At 37.0% G+C, this 18,607-nt stretch overlaps 1 protein-coding gene across 1 annotated transcript in view; it reads right to left on the bottom strand.

Annotated features, from left to right (window-relative positions):
- Window positions 1-692: 692 nt before the first annotated feature.
- The window catches only part of mtnr1bb (melatonin receptor 1Bb), a 47,269-nt gene continuing 29,354 nt past the window's right edge, over window positions 693-18,607 (bottom strand). The window contains exon 3 of the mRNA XM_079804658.1: window positions 693-2,525. Within this exon, the coding sequence (XP_079660784.1) occupies window positions 1,678-2,525 (848 nt within the window). The 3' untranslated portion in view covers window positions 693-1,677. The remainder of the gene's footprint in view (window positions 2,526-18,607) is intronic.

Genomic DNA, 18,607 nt, shown 5'->3' with positions numbered 1-18,607 from the left:
AAAATAAAAATGCTTATAAAGTAACGCTAGGATGACAGAAAAATGGATGCTGCGCTATTTGCTTTAAATATTTTCAGTGTATTAAACGGAAAAAATAAAAATGCTTTAACATGCAAATTTTGACAGCACTCGTTTTAATTAATTGTTTTGATCACATTAAAAGTAATTTTATCACTGAAAAAATAATGAAATCACCAGGTAAACATCAAAATATTATGCAATCATTTAAGATTTTTAGCATAAAGCGTTCCTTAAATTTGAGTCAAGGACCCGTATAGAACCCACTGAACCTTTTTTTTCTATGAGTATAGGTAACTTGCATGTTCTTTTTCAAACGAGTAGCTTGACTATTACGAGTAGCTTGCAAAATGCCCTGAAATAGTCTATGACATTTGCTTTTATACCAAAGGCTTATCTCAGCTACGGTTTTCAACCCGACTCCCTCCCTGAAACCCCTCTGGATAATGTATTCAGCAAATTGATGACAAGATCGCTCTCAACTTGGCCAAGTGTTTATGTTATCAACCACCTCAGTCCCCCATCTGCTGGGACGCCAGCCACACACCCCCCATAATTCCCTGCGCAGATGTGGCCATAAGGAGCAAGCTCATCCCAATCTCTCCATATAATCCCTTCACAGCCCATTCATACCAGAGAGAGGTTGCGCAATCACCAATAGACTTGGCTTTCATCAGTTTGGTTCCTTTCTTTTATTGAGGTCAATAGTGAAGCATGTTCTCACGCAGTACAACCCCACTGCGTGGAACGTCTCGTAATGTCAGGAGGATTAAAACGCACATTGTCAAATCAAGTAAAAACAAGCACAGATAACAATAATACATTCCACGAACCAGGTCTCGTTAATGCTTTTCCTCTTTTGCCAGTAACCTTTATCTTAATCGAAATTCCTGTTGCGTTTTGCTCACAGATCATTTGAAGAAAATCATGCACGTGTCCTGGCAAAGTAATAACCCCAAAGTCATGAATGACATTTAATGTTTGAAAGATAAGAGGTGAACACAAATTGAAACTGAAGACTGACTGACCGCGCACTGTCACCGTTCACTTTGAAAAAGCTCCATTTCTTTTTGCGGAATCCGCATGAAGTGCTTTTTCATTGAAGTTTGTGCTTTATCTTGCTGTGCTGGAAGCTCTTCGCTCATTAAAGAGCTGTTGATGTTACATTTGAATTAGTATGCTCTCGGAATCTCATTTGGTTCGATATGACAAACTGATTTGGTATATCCGATAGATACTTGCTGTCAATGTATTCATATTTGGCACCTTAAATGCATTTCTTTTCATATTTCACGTGAAAGTTCAAGTGTAAGGCAGAATTTCTAAATTGATAAAGATGTGAAGCATACTGATTTATATGACGTATATATACAACAGACCCACAAAATTGTACAAAATGTCTTCAATAAATAGTCGTGGATCATAAACAGTCCATATACATACATGGATTTAAAAGGTACTTCATTTCATTTTCGATATAAATTGCGAGTTAAATATATCTTAATCATAATAGTGTCTTGGAATGGATCACAACATCAAAAATAAAACATACACCCTGAGTTGTGTATAATGGTTTAGTAGCATTAAAAAAGTCAAGTGTTCACAGTTTCATGCATCCATTACGTTTCCCTTTAAACAGTGATTGGCTGAAAACAAAAGTCACTCGTTGTTATTGATGACCGGCGAGGGTTTGCTCCTTATCCCATCTGTGGCGGCCCTGGAGGTCTCAGTCACAAACCGCCGAGGAATCCACACCGATGTCATGATCCGCACGTACTCCTTTCGGAAGTTCCGGTTGAGGAGTCCATAAATGATGGCATTGAGGCAACTGTTGAAATAGGCCATAAAGTAGCTGACCACGAAGAGCCACTCTGGAACACGCGGAGCCATGACCTCCGGGTCGATGGCCACCACCAGTCCGATGAGATTGAGCGGAGCCCAGCAGATGGCGAACAAAACGAACACCACGAACATGGTGACGAAGTTGCGCAGGTCGCTGGGCCTCACCCTGGAGCGCTCCTCGCTCTTGACCTTCCGCCTCACCTGTATCACCAGAACCCAAATCCTCAGGTAGCAGAAGGTCACCACGCCGATGGGCACCAGGAAGTGAACCACCACCACGACCACAGTGTAGGAGCTGCTGGCAGTCTGCGTGAAGGTGCAGGAGTAAACGCGGGGGTCGTAACTCAGCGAGCCCACAAAGAAGTTGGGAAGAATGGCCAGCACGGTGAGCACCCAGATCAGGGCCACCAACAGCAGCGTGTTACGGAAGCTGTAGAGACGACCGTAGGTAAAACTGTGACAGATGTAGCAGTAACGGTTGATGGCGATGCCGGTGATGTTGAAAACCGAGCCGATCACGCTCAAGCCCATCAGGAAGCCGCTGACCTTACACTGGGTTTCCCCCAGAGACCAGCCGTCGTGGAAGATCGCGTACAACACCAGCGGGTAGGGATAGAAAGCCACCACCAGGTCGGCGAAGGCCAGGCTGACAACAAACACGTTACCTGTGTGAAAGAGAGCAAGAGAAAGAGGGCTTGTTAGTAATCTTGCACAATATTATACTATGGCCCGATCAAAAATGATTTTATCCCAGACAGCAAATAGTGTCAGCCCACATCTGGCACGCGTGGAATCCACCAGATGTGACCCGGATCTGGGCCGACACTATGTTGCTGTCTGGAATCATATCAATAAAAGAAATACAATTATGATTTTACAAACAAATAAAAGTAATGATTTTTAGTTTAACAAATTCACTGTGACCAGGTAAAAATTAGCTTTCACATGAATTAAACAATTGATTTATATATGTAAGGAATAATTGACGACGGGCCGTTGAATTATTAGTGGAGTGGCCGTTACACCTCGGGAGTGCATTATTTTTCTAATAATTCAACGGCCCGGAGTCAATTATTCCGCTAATACTATGGTTACCACACCTCAAGACATCGATCCGATGATATATTTAAAGGGATTCGTCCGGGTTTTTGTACTTAAATCGCTATTGTGAGTAGGACTATTTCTTCCGCGTCTAATCCAACGGCTCTTTTGCTAGTTCCGAAACGTCATTTTAAAGCTGGTAATGGAGGCTTAAGCCGTTGATAGCATTCTAATGCAGTTATAAATGAAGTTATTTGAAAGAGAGCGACAGAGACACAGAGAGAGAGAGAAAGAGAGAGAGAAAGAGAGAGAGAGAGAGAGAGAGAGAGAGAGAGAGAGAGAGAGAGAGAGAGAGAGAGAGAGCTTGTGTGAATTAGGCTACCTCTGTGCGTCTCTAAACAGCGCTGTTATTACTATCTGTTAAATATTAAAATTTACTTTAGGAAAATCGTCTGTCATGTTGGTTTTTTTAGGCCTGTAATTTCCGTTATTACAGTTGCGAACAGTAGTAACTATGCAAAGTGTTATGGAACTGTAATGCGGTCAAGAGAGCTGCCTGGAATTGCACACCTCAGAACGTTCATCAGCCAATCAGATTCAAGCATTCAACGGCCCCGTAGTATAAATATATATATTATTATTAGTCCTGTCGAAATTGATTGCGTTAACGCAATTATTTTTTTCAGTTTAACCCAGTTAACGCAGCATCCGTTTCTCTATCATCCTTTGGCTAGCGTTACCTTATATGATCACGCTCTTATTCATGGAAATGCTTTTAAACCAACCAAACACACACAACGCACTGAAAGACGCGTGCCAGAATCGAGCTCTCTTTCGTGCTTGAACGAACAATAACACGCAGAATTATGCCAAAATGTAAAAATGTTTTGAGTGTTCTGATAAGAGCAGTCTTAAATCAGTTAAATAACATCTTAAATAACCTAAAAGAGTTGTTAGAAAATAAGATGCGCATGACCGCGCGTCAGGTCCGCGTCATGTTCGGCAGCGGCAGATCTTAAAGTGACAGCAGCCTAATAAACCAGTTGCTGTAAGGTCTGTCATTAATGTTAATCAAAGAACAAAGCTAACAGAGAAAAGTGTAGCTTTATTAAGAATGAATCTATATTTAATTTATTATTTATGTGGTTACGAAAGGTGTTTGATAACTTTATTCAATTTCGGTGTATTTTCTATACCTGTTAAACAGGTAGGAAGGCCACAGGTAAATATGACATTCATTATAATGGGTTATAATGGTTTATTTGAAATCATGGGCTAATTTTCATTTTTGGGGGAACTATCCCTTTAAATGAAAAGTTGTTTTTTAAAGCCTAATAAATGTTGAAATTGATATAGCTTTCAATTATACTAAAATGCTGAATGTCTGTCATTAATGTTTAAAAAAATTAATAGAGACATCAGTAGCAGTATCAGTAATATTGGCCTTCATTCATAAAAAAATGCCATTACAGCAAATATTTAAATATATATATAAATATATATATATATAAAGTTGTTTCTACATTCATTTGGAGAGTAGCCTAACTGAGATTATTAAAATATTAAAAACATTAAATGTTTTTAATCGCAATTAATCGTGATTAATTACAGAAAAATTTGCCATTCATTTGTTTTGTTTTTTAATTGATTGACAGAGCTAATTATTATGAATATTTAATGTAGAATTATATGACTAAACTAATATGATAATCATCTTGAAGATTAATTTGAGGTCACTAAGATTTGTTTTATTATTATTCAGCAAGGGTGCATTCAATTGATCAAAAGTAACAGTAAAGACATTTATACTGTTACAAAAAAATGTGATTTCAAATAAATGCTTATTTTGAACTTTCTATTCACCAAAGAATCCTGGAAGAAAAAGTCATAGTTTAATTAAGCAGCACAAATATTTTTCAAATAATAATAATAAGGATTGTTTCTTGAGCAGCAAATCAGCAGATCAGAATGATTTCTGAAGGATCATGCGACTCTGAAATTCAGCTTTGCCCTCACAAGAATAAATTATATTTGAAAATATATTCAAATAGAAAACAGTTATTTTAAATTGTAAAAATATTTCACAATTTTACTTAATTTTTACTGTATTTCTGATCAAATACATGCAGCTTTGGTGAGCAAAAGAAACTTTCAAAGACAAAACCCAAACATTTAGACTAGTACATCGACACTCCGCTTTTTGGTTTTTATGCCACATTATCTGTTGTCATGGCAAACATTACACATTTTATTTTTCGTCAGCAGTACATGAGAATCATTTCATGCGTTTATGTTTCAGCAAATAGATGTATGTTGACTTTGTGCATCAAAAAGCACTATTTCGCAGTATACATGTTACTATCTATGCTTTCTTTGCCCCTCTAAGCTTGTGTTATGGCACTTAAATTGAATACAGGGGTAAACTCATGTGAACAACAAGATGAGAACCAGAGAGAAAATGAGAGAGGAAACAAGAATCAAGAATGACAAAGCTACAGAGCGAAAAGGAAAGACAAAGCCTGAATCACATCAACTTCAAAAGCAGCATCTCCAGGGAGTGTGAAGCCTTTGATTACAGTGTGACAGCAGAAAACACATCGCTCTCTAAAACAATGCGCTCTCTTCAGCCTCTGCCCTCTCAGATTAATCTCACGCATGGTCTGCTGCGTTTAAACTTCTGTTATGTCGACCGATCCATTTACTCACTTCTCATGTTAAACAGTCATCATTTACAGATTACTGTATAATACAGCTGACTGAGTCATCTCATTAGCATAGAGTCCAGATAGCCCTTTATAGCATATTATAGGTTGATGAATATCTGCATACAGACAAATATGCTTCAGATGCATTCTTGTAAATTGAGGTATAATTTCAGAAAGTGATTTCCCAGGTAGAATAATGAAAGTGGAAAATAGAATCTCATGCTAAGTCACATTTTACCCGAAAATTAATATTTTGCATAAAATAATGAAGTCTATTTTAGAATCAATAAAAATTTTGTGCACCATGATTTTCATTTAAAAAAAAAGAAAGTTTTTGTCCTTAATAAATTACCATAATGCATCAGACATTATATATTATTTATTATTAACACAATTATTTATTTATATAATTGAAATCAATATTTAATACTAATAACATTTACTTGTATATAAAAGCAGCATACAAGAGTACTTTAAAATACAATTCTGTAGTGAGAATAAGATTTGCATTTGTATTACGGTAAAGATAATTTTAGGGAATATGTGCTTAATTATAATAATCTAGTAATAATAAAAAAACTGTATGGTCCTAAAACTAAGACCATTTTTCTTTATGCACAATAAGATTTATTTTTCTTGATTTAGTTTTATTATTATTTTCTTTTTGGAGTGAAATGTGACTTGGACATATTCTTGCCAAATTTCATGAGATTCACCTTTGAATTTTTTTTTTTTTTTTTTTAAGTTGCCAGCCACCGCCAACGCTTTTGGTCATTTTAACAAATCATTTAATGGCCCATAGAATATTTTGTTGTATGAATATCTGAACATGCAATATATAAAAAGAAAGAGCAGGCCCTCTGCTTTTAAATAAAAAAAACCCAAACAATTTTATTCTAGCCTCATGCTTCTTCTTTTATCAACACTTGAATGTGGGTAAATTTCATAAAAAAGCAACATTTTTAGCAAAAAGCTGAGAAAAGGCAGTTTTTCTGTCAGGACCACTATCGTCAAAGATGATTGATTAACTATTAGCATACAGTTTGGATTGGCGGTATTGTTCTGTTCTGCAAGAACTCCCTGCGCATCCATGCAGCCTCGCATGGACAAGAGCAGGGAGAGCAGCGATAACCCCCCTAAGGGTAAACAGAACAGAACCAACATAATGTATTGCAGATATCATTAATGTCGATATTAACCTCTTATGCTCTGGGACCATTTTGGGGGATTTCCGCTTGGATTTGGCCTATCCAAATTGAAAAGCTTCCCATATAGAGTGGTCTAAATACACAATTTTAGTGTAATTTTACAGGAAACCCTTTGAAGTTACATAAACCACTGCTAAAAGTGATAAACATCCCCCCACCGCAAAACAAGAGGCGCTTTTAGATTTTTTGGTTATAAATTATTTTTTGCAAGTGTATAACTCATGCCCTGTGTACTCTAGCACTGTTTCCACTGTTTCCACTAGATTCCTAGCCTGACGTCGTCATACTCAATTCTAGTCAGAAAATGAGTCTGATACTGCTCCGTTGGGCTGTGATTATGGGGCGTGTTTCAACCGAACCAGGAAAGACCTCAATTGGATAGACCTACAACCAATCAGAGCAACGTAGCGACCGAGCGACGCATAACGTTAGTTGTCAAATGTCAACAGAACTCAACTTGCACTGTGTTGCCAAGTCCATGGGTTGAAGCGACCCCAATTATGTGATATACAGACCCAGGAATACGAATTTTAGCAGGCAGTCCTTCCAAAATAACACATATTTTACCCCCCAAATGCCTTTTTTTTCCCCGGAGAACCCCCCTGGAAAGCTTTTGGGCTTGTTTTTGGCTAGTTTTGAGGAACGTTAGCAATTGGGCGGGTTTTGTTGTAAAAACTTGGCAACCCTGTCTGCCCGCACGCTGGAATAAGTAGCCTAACGTTAGAAGAAAAAGACGAATGTAAACGAACTTTGCCGGTGTAGTAAAAAAAGAATTTAAGGATACACAGAGTACTTACCAACACGATCATCATTTCTGAGAGAAATAGTAAAGGTGAATGCATATATGAACAAGTTCTCCGTTTAGGATTAGAACAAATTCAACCCAAGCGCCTTTGATGACGTGGATGATTACGTTACTGTTTATCATCTGTCCATCATCGTCTAAAGCCCGCCCTGACAATTTCATTGGTCCGAACAGTTTCTGTTCGGGCATAATTACTTCTCTATTGAGCAAGTCCAGACCGAACTGCCCGAGTAAAAATGTTGTGGGCGGGGCTAAGTTCGGCTGGCATCCAGGCTACTAGATTCCAGAAAATACTGGAAAAAAGATTTTTTTCTATATCATGTTGTATGCAATATTTATTCAAGTGGATCTGAATGGAGGAATATTACCTTTTTTATGTAATTCACAGGGCCTGAGTTATACACTTTCAAAAATGTATTTATAGCCAAAAAATCAAAAAGCGCCTCTTTTTTTTGGGGGGGGGGGGTGTATTACAGCTCAGACAACATATACTTACATGTTTATCACTTTTAGCAGTGGTTTATGTAACTTCAAAGTTTCCAGTAAAATTACACCAAAATTGTGTATTTAGACCACTGTATGTGTGTATGGGAAGCTTTTCAATTTGGGTAGGCCAAATCCAGGCGGAAATGGTCCCAGAGTAATTGAGTGTAAATAAGTTACTTTGTGTAAAAAAAATGCCAAAGTAATGCATGTCTCCAGAAATTAGACATTCTAAGCTTTCAAATGGTACCATATATGAGGTCAGAGCTCCTCCACAGACATTTAAAATTTAAAGTATATTCTTGATGATACATTCAGAATACAAAATCCTGACTAGACAAGAGGAGCTGGGGATGGAGGAGGGTAAATGAGCTCTGGAGAATGCGATAGCTGCTGATAGCACTGAAGGAGCTTATAAATGTATGCTGTGATAGACGTCGTATTCCTATATGTAGACGTGATCAGCTGACAGTCAGCTGATGCGAGCTTGACTTGCGTGACCAGCCAGAACTGATGCTACGCTGGATTTTTGTCAAAAACCTACATCTGGATCAGATTCAGTACGATGATCAGAACATAGATGGAGATGATTGAGTCCAACAACACCAAAGCTTCACAGTCCTATTGCACTTCTTGGGTCGACATTTCATTCAGTAACATTAGGTCATTTAGATTTATATGCTGTTTATTGTTGATGATCACATTATTTTTCATATGTAGAGTTTGTTTCTGCTTCTTCTTTTCCTGTGTTTTGATCTGGAGATACTGTACTCGTTCAGGAGATGCGTAATAGCGCCCCTACCTTATAACAGTGAGAACACAGAAAGCCGTAAAAACGTGTAAACCCATAGTTTTCACGTGACATCACACCAGTATAGTTACACCCACCTGGAGGGCAAAACAAGGCGCGCCAGTCATTTTTACCAGGTTTGGAGTAAGTTTTAATGTAGTAAGACAGTGATATTAAAAGACCAAATTCAATATACACCTTATTAATGATGCATACTTTGTACAGGCAAGCAAATTAACACAGAATATTAATGCAACACAAGGTTTCTCGTCAAGTGTTTTTCCCATCGAAAACCATTATAAAGAAAACGTGTTGCGTTCATACTCTTGGCTCATCTACTCGCCTGTATATAGCATGCATCATGAAAAAGGTGTAAACTGAATTTATTCTTTTAATATCACTTGTTATAGTACATTAATAAGGCACTTTAAGGATGGGTTGCACTAATAAGAATTCTTTAGCCTGGCGTCGGTTCATCCCGATCAGCTCTTTAATTCTAACAGTCTTTCTACATAGTTCTCATTAGCACCACTTAATTTTAAACACAGGGTGCTTTGCTTAATTTAATCCTTATTGGTGCAACTCACCCTATAAGTGTTTTTCATGTTCAGCGTTTTAAATGATGTCATTCCAGACCCTGATCAGTCTGATTCAAGGGGAATCAGAATACCAAATCCTGACTGGACGAGAGGGGGAGCTGGGGATGGAGGAGGGTAAATGAGCTCTGGAGAACGCGATAGCTGCTGATAGCACTGAAGGAGCTTATATATGTATGCTGTGATAGACGTAGTATAGGTAGACGTGATCAGCTGACAGTCAGCGGATGCGAGCACGACTAACGCGACCTGCCAGAACTGGATCGGATTCAGTACGATGATCAAAACATAGATGGAGTAGATCGAGTTCATCAACCCCGTAAACATCTTTTTAAAATCGTTGTTTTTAGTGATTGAAATACTGCAAAACTTGCATCTTGTTCACATATTTTAGTTTTTAGGATGGAACATTGACAGGCTTGTGCTGCAGTTCTAAGGCTGTTTTGCCCTCCAGGGCTCGGCGACAGTCAAGTGATTGAAAACTATGAATTACATGGAAGCGTTTTCTCATAAAGGATGAGATCAGTGGCAGGGAAAGAGATAAAAGAATAATAAATAATTGTATCAAAGTCATGAGTGGTGAACAGCTTTAATCAGGCACACATTTTCCCCTCATTGCCTGAAGCTTTTTAGACCGTTTTAACATTCAGTGGCTTTCTCTCTCCCAGCCCTAAGACTCTGGAAGAAACGTGAGGGCCATAAACATAAGGGCCCCCATTAATCATATTCCTGTTGAACGCGATGCAAAACATTTCACGTGGATTTTGTCAGATATCAGCAACAGCAATGCGTATACAATCCATCCTTTCCAGCAAATGTCATAAAATCATCCCTGGCACTTCTCAGCATGACATTATAGAGATCTTAACCCAATATTCTCTTCTGTTCATCACCGTGGCCTTTAAAAAGGATCCAAAAAATGTTTCAGCAAAAACGGTTTCAGTCTGTCATGTTGAAACGACACTGACTTTTCTCTTTTCAGCGATTCCCATTCTCAGCTTTATTCACAGGATAAAGCTATCGGAATGATAAACACAATTACCCTGACCTACCGGAACCCAACCTCTCTTCTCTGTGCTTTCCTCTCTTTTCTTTAGACTTTTATCCCCATGCAGCCACTATAATTCAACCTGGGATGAAGCACATTCAAGGTCATACTGCTGCCCTGTAGATGAATGCACCATGAAATCATACACAATGTGAGAGCTATGAAAGACATTTTTTCTGTTCACAACCAAACTGTGAGTAACATGCATGGTATACAATCGCTATTTAATCCTCTATTTTTTTGTATTTTTAAATGAATAATGTCATATTAAAATCTCCTGTTTATATTCATATTTCTTTCTTTATTTACTTTAATATAATGCATCTCTGCACATTTAGAGCCGTATCAAGAGATGACTATGCAGAATATTAATGTGATTTAAGATAATGCCAAATAAATGCTGCCCACTGAGCAAGGACAATAATTAATGAGCTACAATACAGCATAATAATAAAACGATATAGTAGATAATATAATATAGTAATGTGTACATAGTTCTCGCTGTCTTATATCAAAATATGTACAACAGATACAAGAGAACGTATATGAGTAATATGTTTGATTAACGGTGTGTGTGTGCGTGTGTGTGTGTGTGTGTGTGTGTGTGTGTGTGTGACAGAGCGAGACACAGCAATCTAGTCTGATGTGGGAATGTGCACGTGACATGAATGTCTATTTGGAGTACAAAGAAATCAAAATTGCTGTTCTATTGTGTTCATACCTTTCCATATTCAAGATCATGCATCAAGGTTCCTACCCCTTTTGACAAACACATTTTCATGATTTTCCTTCTTTTTTTTTTTTTTTTGATCTGAGCATAATTGGAAAAAACATGGAATCTTCATGACAAAGATTTTCAAAAAATGGCTAATAATTCCAAGTTTTCCAGGATTATGGGAGCTCTCATTTAATGGGATATGAATGTCACATATCAATTTGATAGCACAGTTTTTTTTTCCCATTTCCAGAAAAGTAGCGTTTTTATTTTAAAACAAGGTTTCCGCCCGACGATATGGAGCAGTTAGGGACAGGAAGATGAAGGTAAATGTCTTTTCCTATTTGGAATAGTTACAATGTGAAGGAAAACCTGACGGGGGAATCTGGGGGAAAGTTGTGGAGACAGAACTGAAGGCAAAGGTTCTTATAGGCTCATTATAAAAGCACTTGAACAGGGTCAGACAGGGTTATGAAACCCTCAGAGTACAGTATAAAATGATACATGCATGCCTTGCTCACCTGTCAAAGACTTTAAGCGCAGAAAAGAAGAGCTACAGCTGTACGAGACACAGACACTCCTGCTTCAACATGCCCACAAGACTGGTGGCCTTTTTAGCTTTTCCTTACGGATCTGGACAACCTTTGCAAAAAAGGTTTTGTGAAGCAGTGCCAAGAACAATAATACATCTTGACCCTGCCATTTCTAACCAATTGCCATAGAGGAAATCCTTCATTTGTGTCCAGGCAGTTCATCCTGACAGGTACAGGAACTCTTGGGAATGAATGACCACACAAATCATCAGAATAAAAGAGATGGAGAGCCAGTACAGTGCAGTAGTGCATCCCTCATATAAATGGCTATTTGATCAATATATGATTAATTCACTGAAGGGTTTTAATCGTGAATGTAATAATAAAATGAACCCTTGGAAAAATCAAAAGGTCAGTAAAAATTGCCACAGGGCATAAACAGAAAATTAAGCCAAATTATCAGCAGAAATCCATGCAGTCCTTTCTTATTGATACATGCTGTTTGTTTTTCAGACACCTTCCCGAGTCTTTAAGCTTGAAGCGTTTTACTGCGCTGTCCATGGTGCTGAAACCAAACCTCCAGCCATGGCACAAGAAGACGACAATTCACATTTACATAAGCACACTCGTAGGGCCAGTAATGTACACAATTCAGAGTCTCAGCTCCCATTCCCTTTAACCCTCTGGTGCTCCTCGGTCATTTCTGACCGGAACATTTTCTGTTTTGAAATTTTTTAAATCACTGCTTCATCGCAATGATATGAAACTTGGTGACTTTTCTAGCATTAGGTATTAAAACACACAACAAAATTGGGGTCATGATTCGAGCATGCTAATTGATCGTAAAAAAAAAAGTAGTGTTCATTGTCTTCGGTCATAAATGACCGACCATAGGAAATTAATGGGAAATCGGCAAAAACACAAAAATTCTCGGAATATTTGTGTGTACAATCTACAAATCGGCCACGATGCTGAAAAAAAGTAAACAGCAGTAAAGGGGTGACACTCTAAAACATCAAGAGTGTGATATTGACATATCCACTCACACACACACGCACCTATAAAAAACTGAACCTATGAACCACATTTTGAATTTTTAAAAATCACAGCTTCATCAGAATGATATGGAACTTGGTGACTTTTCTAGCATTAGGTATGTAAACACAAAAAAATCGAGCATGCTAAGTGGTCGTAAAAAAAATACTCCCACTTGTGCTCTTCGGTCAAAAATGACCACCGTAGGAAATGAATGGGAAATCTGCAAAAACACAAATTCACAGAAAAAAAATCTATATTTCTAACAAAAAAAATATCTAAAACTTTATAATAAATATTCTTTGAGATTTTTTAAATATATATTCAAATCCATCAACAACAAAAATAAATCATTAAATGTGTTCAAAAGAGAACTAGGGAATTCTCAAGCCTCTCCATAGAGACCTCTAGTGATTACACCCATGGTTGCATGATTTCTTAAATAATTCCAAAAGAGGGCGCTAATCTGCCTTAAAAATATATATATATATTCTGAAGGCCTAGTCTCTATTTTAACCTGAAATACTGCAATAATAATCAAATAAAATAAAAATAAATGGAAAAATAGACCATAATTATTGCATAAATATAAAAAAATACCATCAAATCATCTCAAAATACAAAAATTAAAAAGAACAAATATTATTGAAGGAAAATAAATTGCATTGGTTTTATTGGGGAGGTGGAAGTTTAATTTTTAGGTGTCCGGTCACTTATGACCGGGAAGACAACCAATGCAACCCCTAAACGAAGAGCACCAGACGGTTAAAAGCCAGTTGCGCTCGCACCATGGCGATTCGCTATTTACATGGCGGAATTTGCGAGCGGAAAGACTGAGAGAAATCCTTTTATTTTTAATATTTAAAAATGTGTGTGTGCAGCTGCACGTCCCTGTGTGTGTAATCAGCAGCAGTGTACACATGTTGTGCACCCGCCTATTAGGCGCATATTACTAACGCGCCCTTTAAATAGCACAAAAAATACTACACTATTGACTTTAGACCAGGTTTTTGTTGGTCAATGGCGCAGTCGTTTTCAGTTGCCCTAAAAATAGCAACGTGCCAACAATTCGCCTGAACACACCTTGTTTTCAGACCAGCACACCCATGGGTGAACAGATGGGCACGAGTGCATTTACTATGCGCCAATATACCTAAACTCGCAAGTAGGCATGTGCCGGTATCAAATTTTCATGTTGCGATTAATTGCTGAAGCTTTTATCACGGTATACGGTATTATCACGATATTGAAATAAGTTGCAAAAAAAGTGTTGTCATACTATAACAGGTTAAATCACTTTCTTATAACAAAAGAACCAAACATTTAAACACAATAAAGCAATACACAAAAATGTATAAAGTAAACAAATATTTCAAACAGATTAAAGTGCAAAAGAATTATAAAGAACAATAGGTATGCTGAAATGTACATTTAACTAAGATTAATACATGCTTTAGAAGTATTTTTCATTGTCAGTTTGTTAATGAATGAACTAATGTTAAATACTGGAGCCTTGTAAAGTGTGTGATTGAACAACAGTCAGAACATATTCAAACAATATCTAGGGCATGTAATTTAGTCCAGATTAAAATATAAAATGCATGTTTGAAAATGAATAGCCTTAAGTCTTTAAGTTTTATGTATTAGGTTATGTGATTACTGGAGAAACGGCTGCATTTCTGCTGTTCCGTCAGCGCCCTCTGCTGTCGAAGAATATATGTGCACTTCAGCGCGTCTCCTCATTCCGCCATGTGCTCGGCTCATGCACGGTCTATTTACATCCGTGCGCGTTCCTCTTTGACGTGTTGTTCATTTTAAACGGTTGATGGGTAAAGTATTCTTAAAATTCATTCTAAAAATCTGAATAATTCGTAATAAATAATTATTCACGGTATTTTGAAGTGCCCACGATAACAATATTGTGCATGTTCATTATTGCGGTATATCGTATTACCGTTTACCGGCACATGTCTACTCGCAAGTGAACAACGCCTCGTAGTGCCATCCCACAGAGGCACTAAATCACTCTCACGGACCTCTTCCTGGACCGTTCCCACCTGGTGGAACGACCTGCCTCAATCTCAATTGTAGCCATTTTCAAAAAACTTCTAAAGACACATCTTTTCCAGCAGCACCTGACCTAAGACTAGCACTTACTATTCTATTTGTTTTTCTGTTTGTCTGTTTATATATATTTAATAAAAAAAAGTGTATGTGTACTGCACTAGATTAACTGAGACTTGTTACAGCACTTGCACGCTGTTGCCCCTTGTTTTTACATTTAATAATTTAGCAGACGCTTTTATCCAAAGCGACTTACAAATGAGAAGAGCAATAGAAGCAACTAAACAATCAAGGGGCAACAGCGTGCAAGTGCTGTAACAAGACTCAGTTAATCTGGCGCAGTACACATAGTACAGATATATATATATATATATATATATATATATATATATATATATATATATATATATATATATATATATATATATATATATATATATATATATATATATATATATATATATATATATATATATATATATTTTAAACACACAAACAGAAAAAAGAATAGAATAGTAAGTGCTAGTCTTTATTAGTCAGGTGCTGCTGGAAAAGATGTGTCTTAAGACGTTTTTTGAAAATGGCTACAGACTCAGCTGCTCGAAATGAGATAGGCAGGTCGTTCCACCAGGTGGGAACCGTCCAGGAAAAGGTCTGTGAGAGTGATTTCATGCCTCTTTGGGAGGGCACCATGAGGTATCGTTCATTTGCAGAACGCAAGCTTCTGGAGGGTGCGTTAGTCTGAACGAGCGAGTTTATGTATATTGGTGCAGAGTCTGTGGTTGCTTTGTAGGCAAGCACCTGTGCCTTGAATTTGATGCGAGTTAGGTAGTATAGTTGATGGCTATAGGTAGCCAGTGCAAACTGATGAAGAGAGGCCACTAAGTGAGGTCAAAATACGAGCGTGGTCATAGATGTATACGTAGATGCCTCATTAGCGATTGCACAGATCAGTAGAATGAGGCATCTACGATCGACATATCTATGACCAGGCTCGTATTTGACCTCACTTAGCGGAAGTTATGGCTGAGCTAAGAGAGAATAATAAAATAATAGCATAAATACTGCTCGGTTTCTCGCAGAAACTGATTGTTTCCATGATAAGACCCTTATTCATCATCTGGTATCGTTTAAAGCCCTTTAAAGCTGTACTGAAATTGTCATTTGGACCTTGAACCATTTGGAGCCCATTGAAGTCCATTATATGGAGAACAATCCTGGAAATTTTTCATCAAAAAACGTAATTTCTTTTCGACTGCAGAAAGAAAGACATGGACATCTTGGATGACATGGGGGTGAGTAAATTATCAGCAAAAGTTTTACGCTCAAATATCTAACTGAAAAATGCAAACGTCATGACACTACTGAGATGACTGACTTTAATCAGAGAGTCATTGAGAAATTTGCTGGCCAGAAAGAAAGGAGATAAAAATGTATGTTCAAGTAGTCAACATACTAGTCTGTTGTTGCTGTTTTCTTTAGTTTTTCCTTTCCTCATTCATGAATGTGTAAAAAGATAAAAGTGAAGACACTGTTTTCTCTTTAATGCTTGAATTTAGTCAACATGCATCTTGATACTGCTTTGTATTTATTTTATTTACCCCCCCCCCACCCCACCCCCACCCCCCGAGAAAAAAACGCCCCCCAAAAAATAATTATCACCAGCCGCCACTGATTTAGACGTTAGTGGGCGAGCTCTAGAAAAATGAGATGGTGGTTCTGTGTAGTATGCAACAACAAAACTCAAATGATGAATGATACTTTACCTCTCAAAAGCTACTTCCTGATTCAAGAGAGAGAGAAAAAATGACCTGATCACAACCTTTTATCATTTAAAAAGGTTTTCATCAGTGAGGAGCGTAGCATTAAATGTGTAGTTTGAATGTTTAAAGCATAAACCTTGATCCTGAAATGTTAGAGCACTTCTCAATATTAATCTCGTTGAGAATTATACTCAGTCCAGCAGTTACATAATTTATACATATATTATAACATGCAGCAGGGTGAAGGACTCGGTCAAGGCGGATTACTAAGGAACCTCTTTTCTGTTCCTTTGGAGTGATACATTCACAAGGTCATTTCATACTAGGTAAAATATGGAAATCACATTAAAGGGCTTTTGCAACTTTTGGAATATGCAGATGAGGACGGTGACATATTTTTTGTTGTATTTTTACGGATTGCAAATTGTGGCATGGGTCCAGTCTTTGGGGATATGTGAACTAGGAATGATGAAAAACTGGACTGAGGCCCAAATAGAGCACCAAGGGCTAATCTTAATTGGTACCCGGAAGCATGCACTCTCAGTAGAACCAAACGACAAGCACTAATATTGTGCCCTTGAGCCATGGCCACTGCAGCTTCAAACAGATCCCCTCAACTCCACAGCATGAAGGTCCTGAAGGCTCTCTATGATGCTATTACTATATATATATATATATATATATATATATATATATATATATATATATATATATATATATATATATATATATATAGTGTTATCTTTATACGACGATCATCATATTTTCAACCAGTTTAAAATGACATGAAATAAAAGATATTATTATTATTGTGATTTTACTATTTACTTACTGTTACTTTTACTAACTATTATACTCTAATAACACTATCTACTCGTATTTCATGTCAATCCATTTGAACTCTTTCCACGGCAGCAGGATTTTATCCAACAAAAAAAAAATATTTTATTGTCCTTTTACGTTACATGTACTTACTGTAGTAAATTATGCATAATTACATGCAACTATCCCTCAACCAAACCCTAATCCTACCCTAACCCTATAGTAAATACATGTAGTTAATTAATAGTACTTAAATATATAATTACTCTGTAACAATGACACCTTCAAATAAAGGGACCCACTTTATATTAGGTGTAACTACTATGTACTAAAATTTAAATTAATAATTTGATACAATGCACTTATTGTGTACATACATGTTTTTACATTGTACTTACATTAAAAAAAAATACCTGCATGTAATTACATCTGTAATTACATTATAATTACACTGTTGACACTTCCCTTATACCTAACCCTACCCTTAAACTGACCCATACCAGCACACCTGTCCCTAACTTTACCTGTATCCAACCTCAATATCCGCAAAAGTGTTTCGCAATACAACATGAGCACAATAAGTACATTTTACTTATTTTTACTGTAAGTACATGGTAGTTAAGGCCAACTAATAAAAAGTGGGACCAAATAAAGTGTAACCAAAATGCCCATGGCCATTGTGTTGTATTAATAATATCTGAACATACAAGATATCAAAAGAAAGAACAGAGTCTCTGCATTTAAACAAACAACAACAAAACACTTTATTATAGCTTCATGGATTCTTTTTTGGTGCCACTTTATATTAGGTGGCCTTATGTACTTGCATCAAAAAATAGGTACAATGTACTTATTGTGTTCATATTGTATCACAAAACACTTTTGCTGATATTGAGGTGGGATACAGGTAATGTTAGGGACAGGTGTGGTGGTATGGGTAAGTTTAAGGGTAGGGTTAGGTGTAAGGGAAGTGTCAACAGTGAAATTATAAATGTAACAGCAGAAATTAATTACAGATGTAATAACATGCAGGTAATTTTTTAAAATGTAAGTACATTGTAAAAAGATGTATGTACACAATAAGTGCATTGTATCAAATTATTAATTTAAATGTTGGTACATAGTAGTTAAGGCCACCT

Source organism: Gobio gobio (genome assembly GCF_949357685.1).
Source record: "Gobio gobio genome assembly, chromosome: 22".
NCBI classification, from domain to species: domain Eukaryota; kingdom Metazoa; phylum Chordata; class Actinopteri; order Cypriniformes; family Gobionidae; genus Gobio; species Gobio gobio.
Note: the sequence above shows the minus strand (reverse complement) of the source record. Positions and strands in the feature narration are given on the sequence as shown.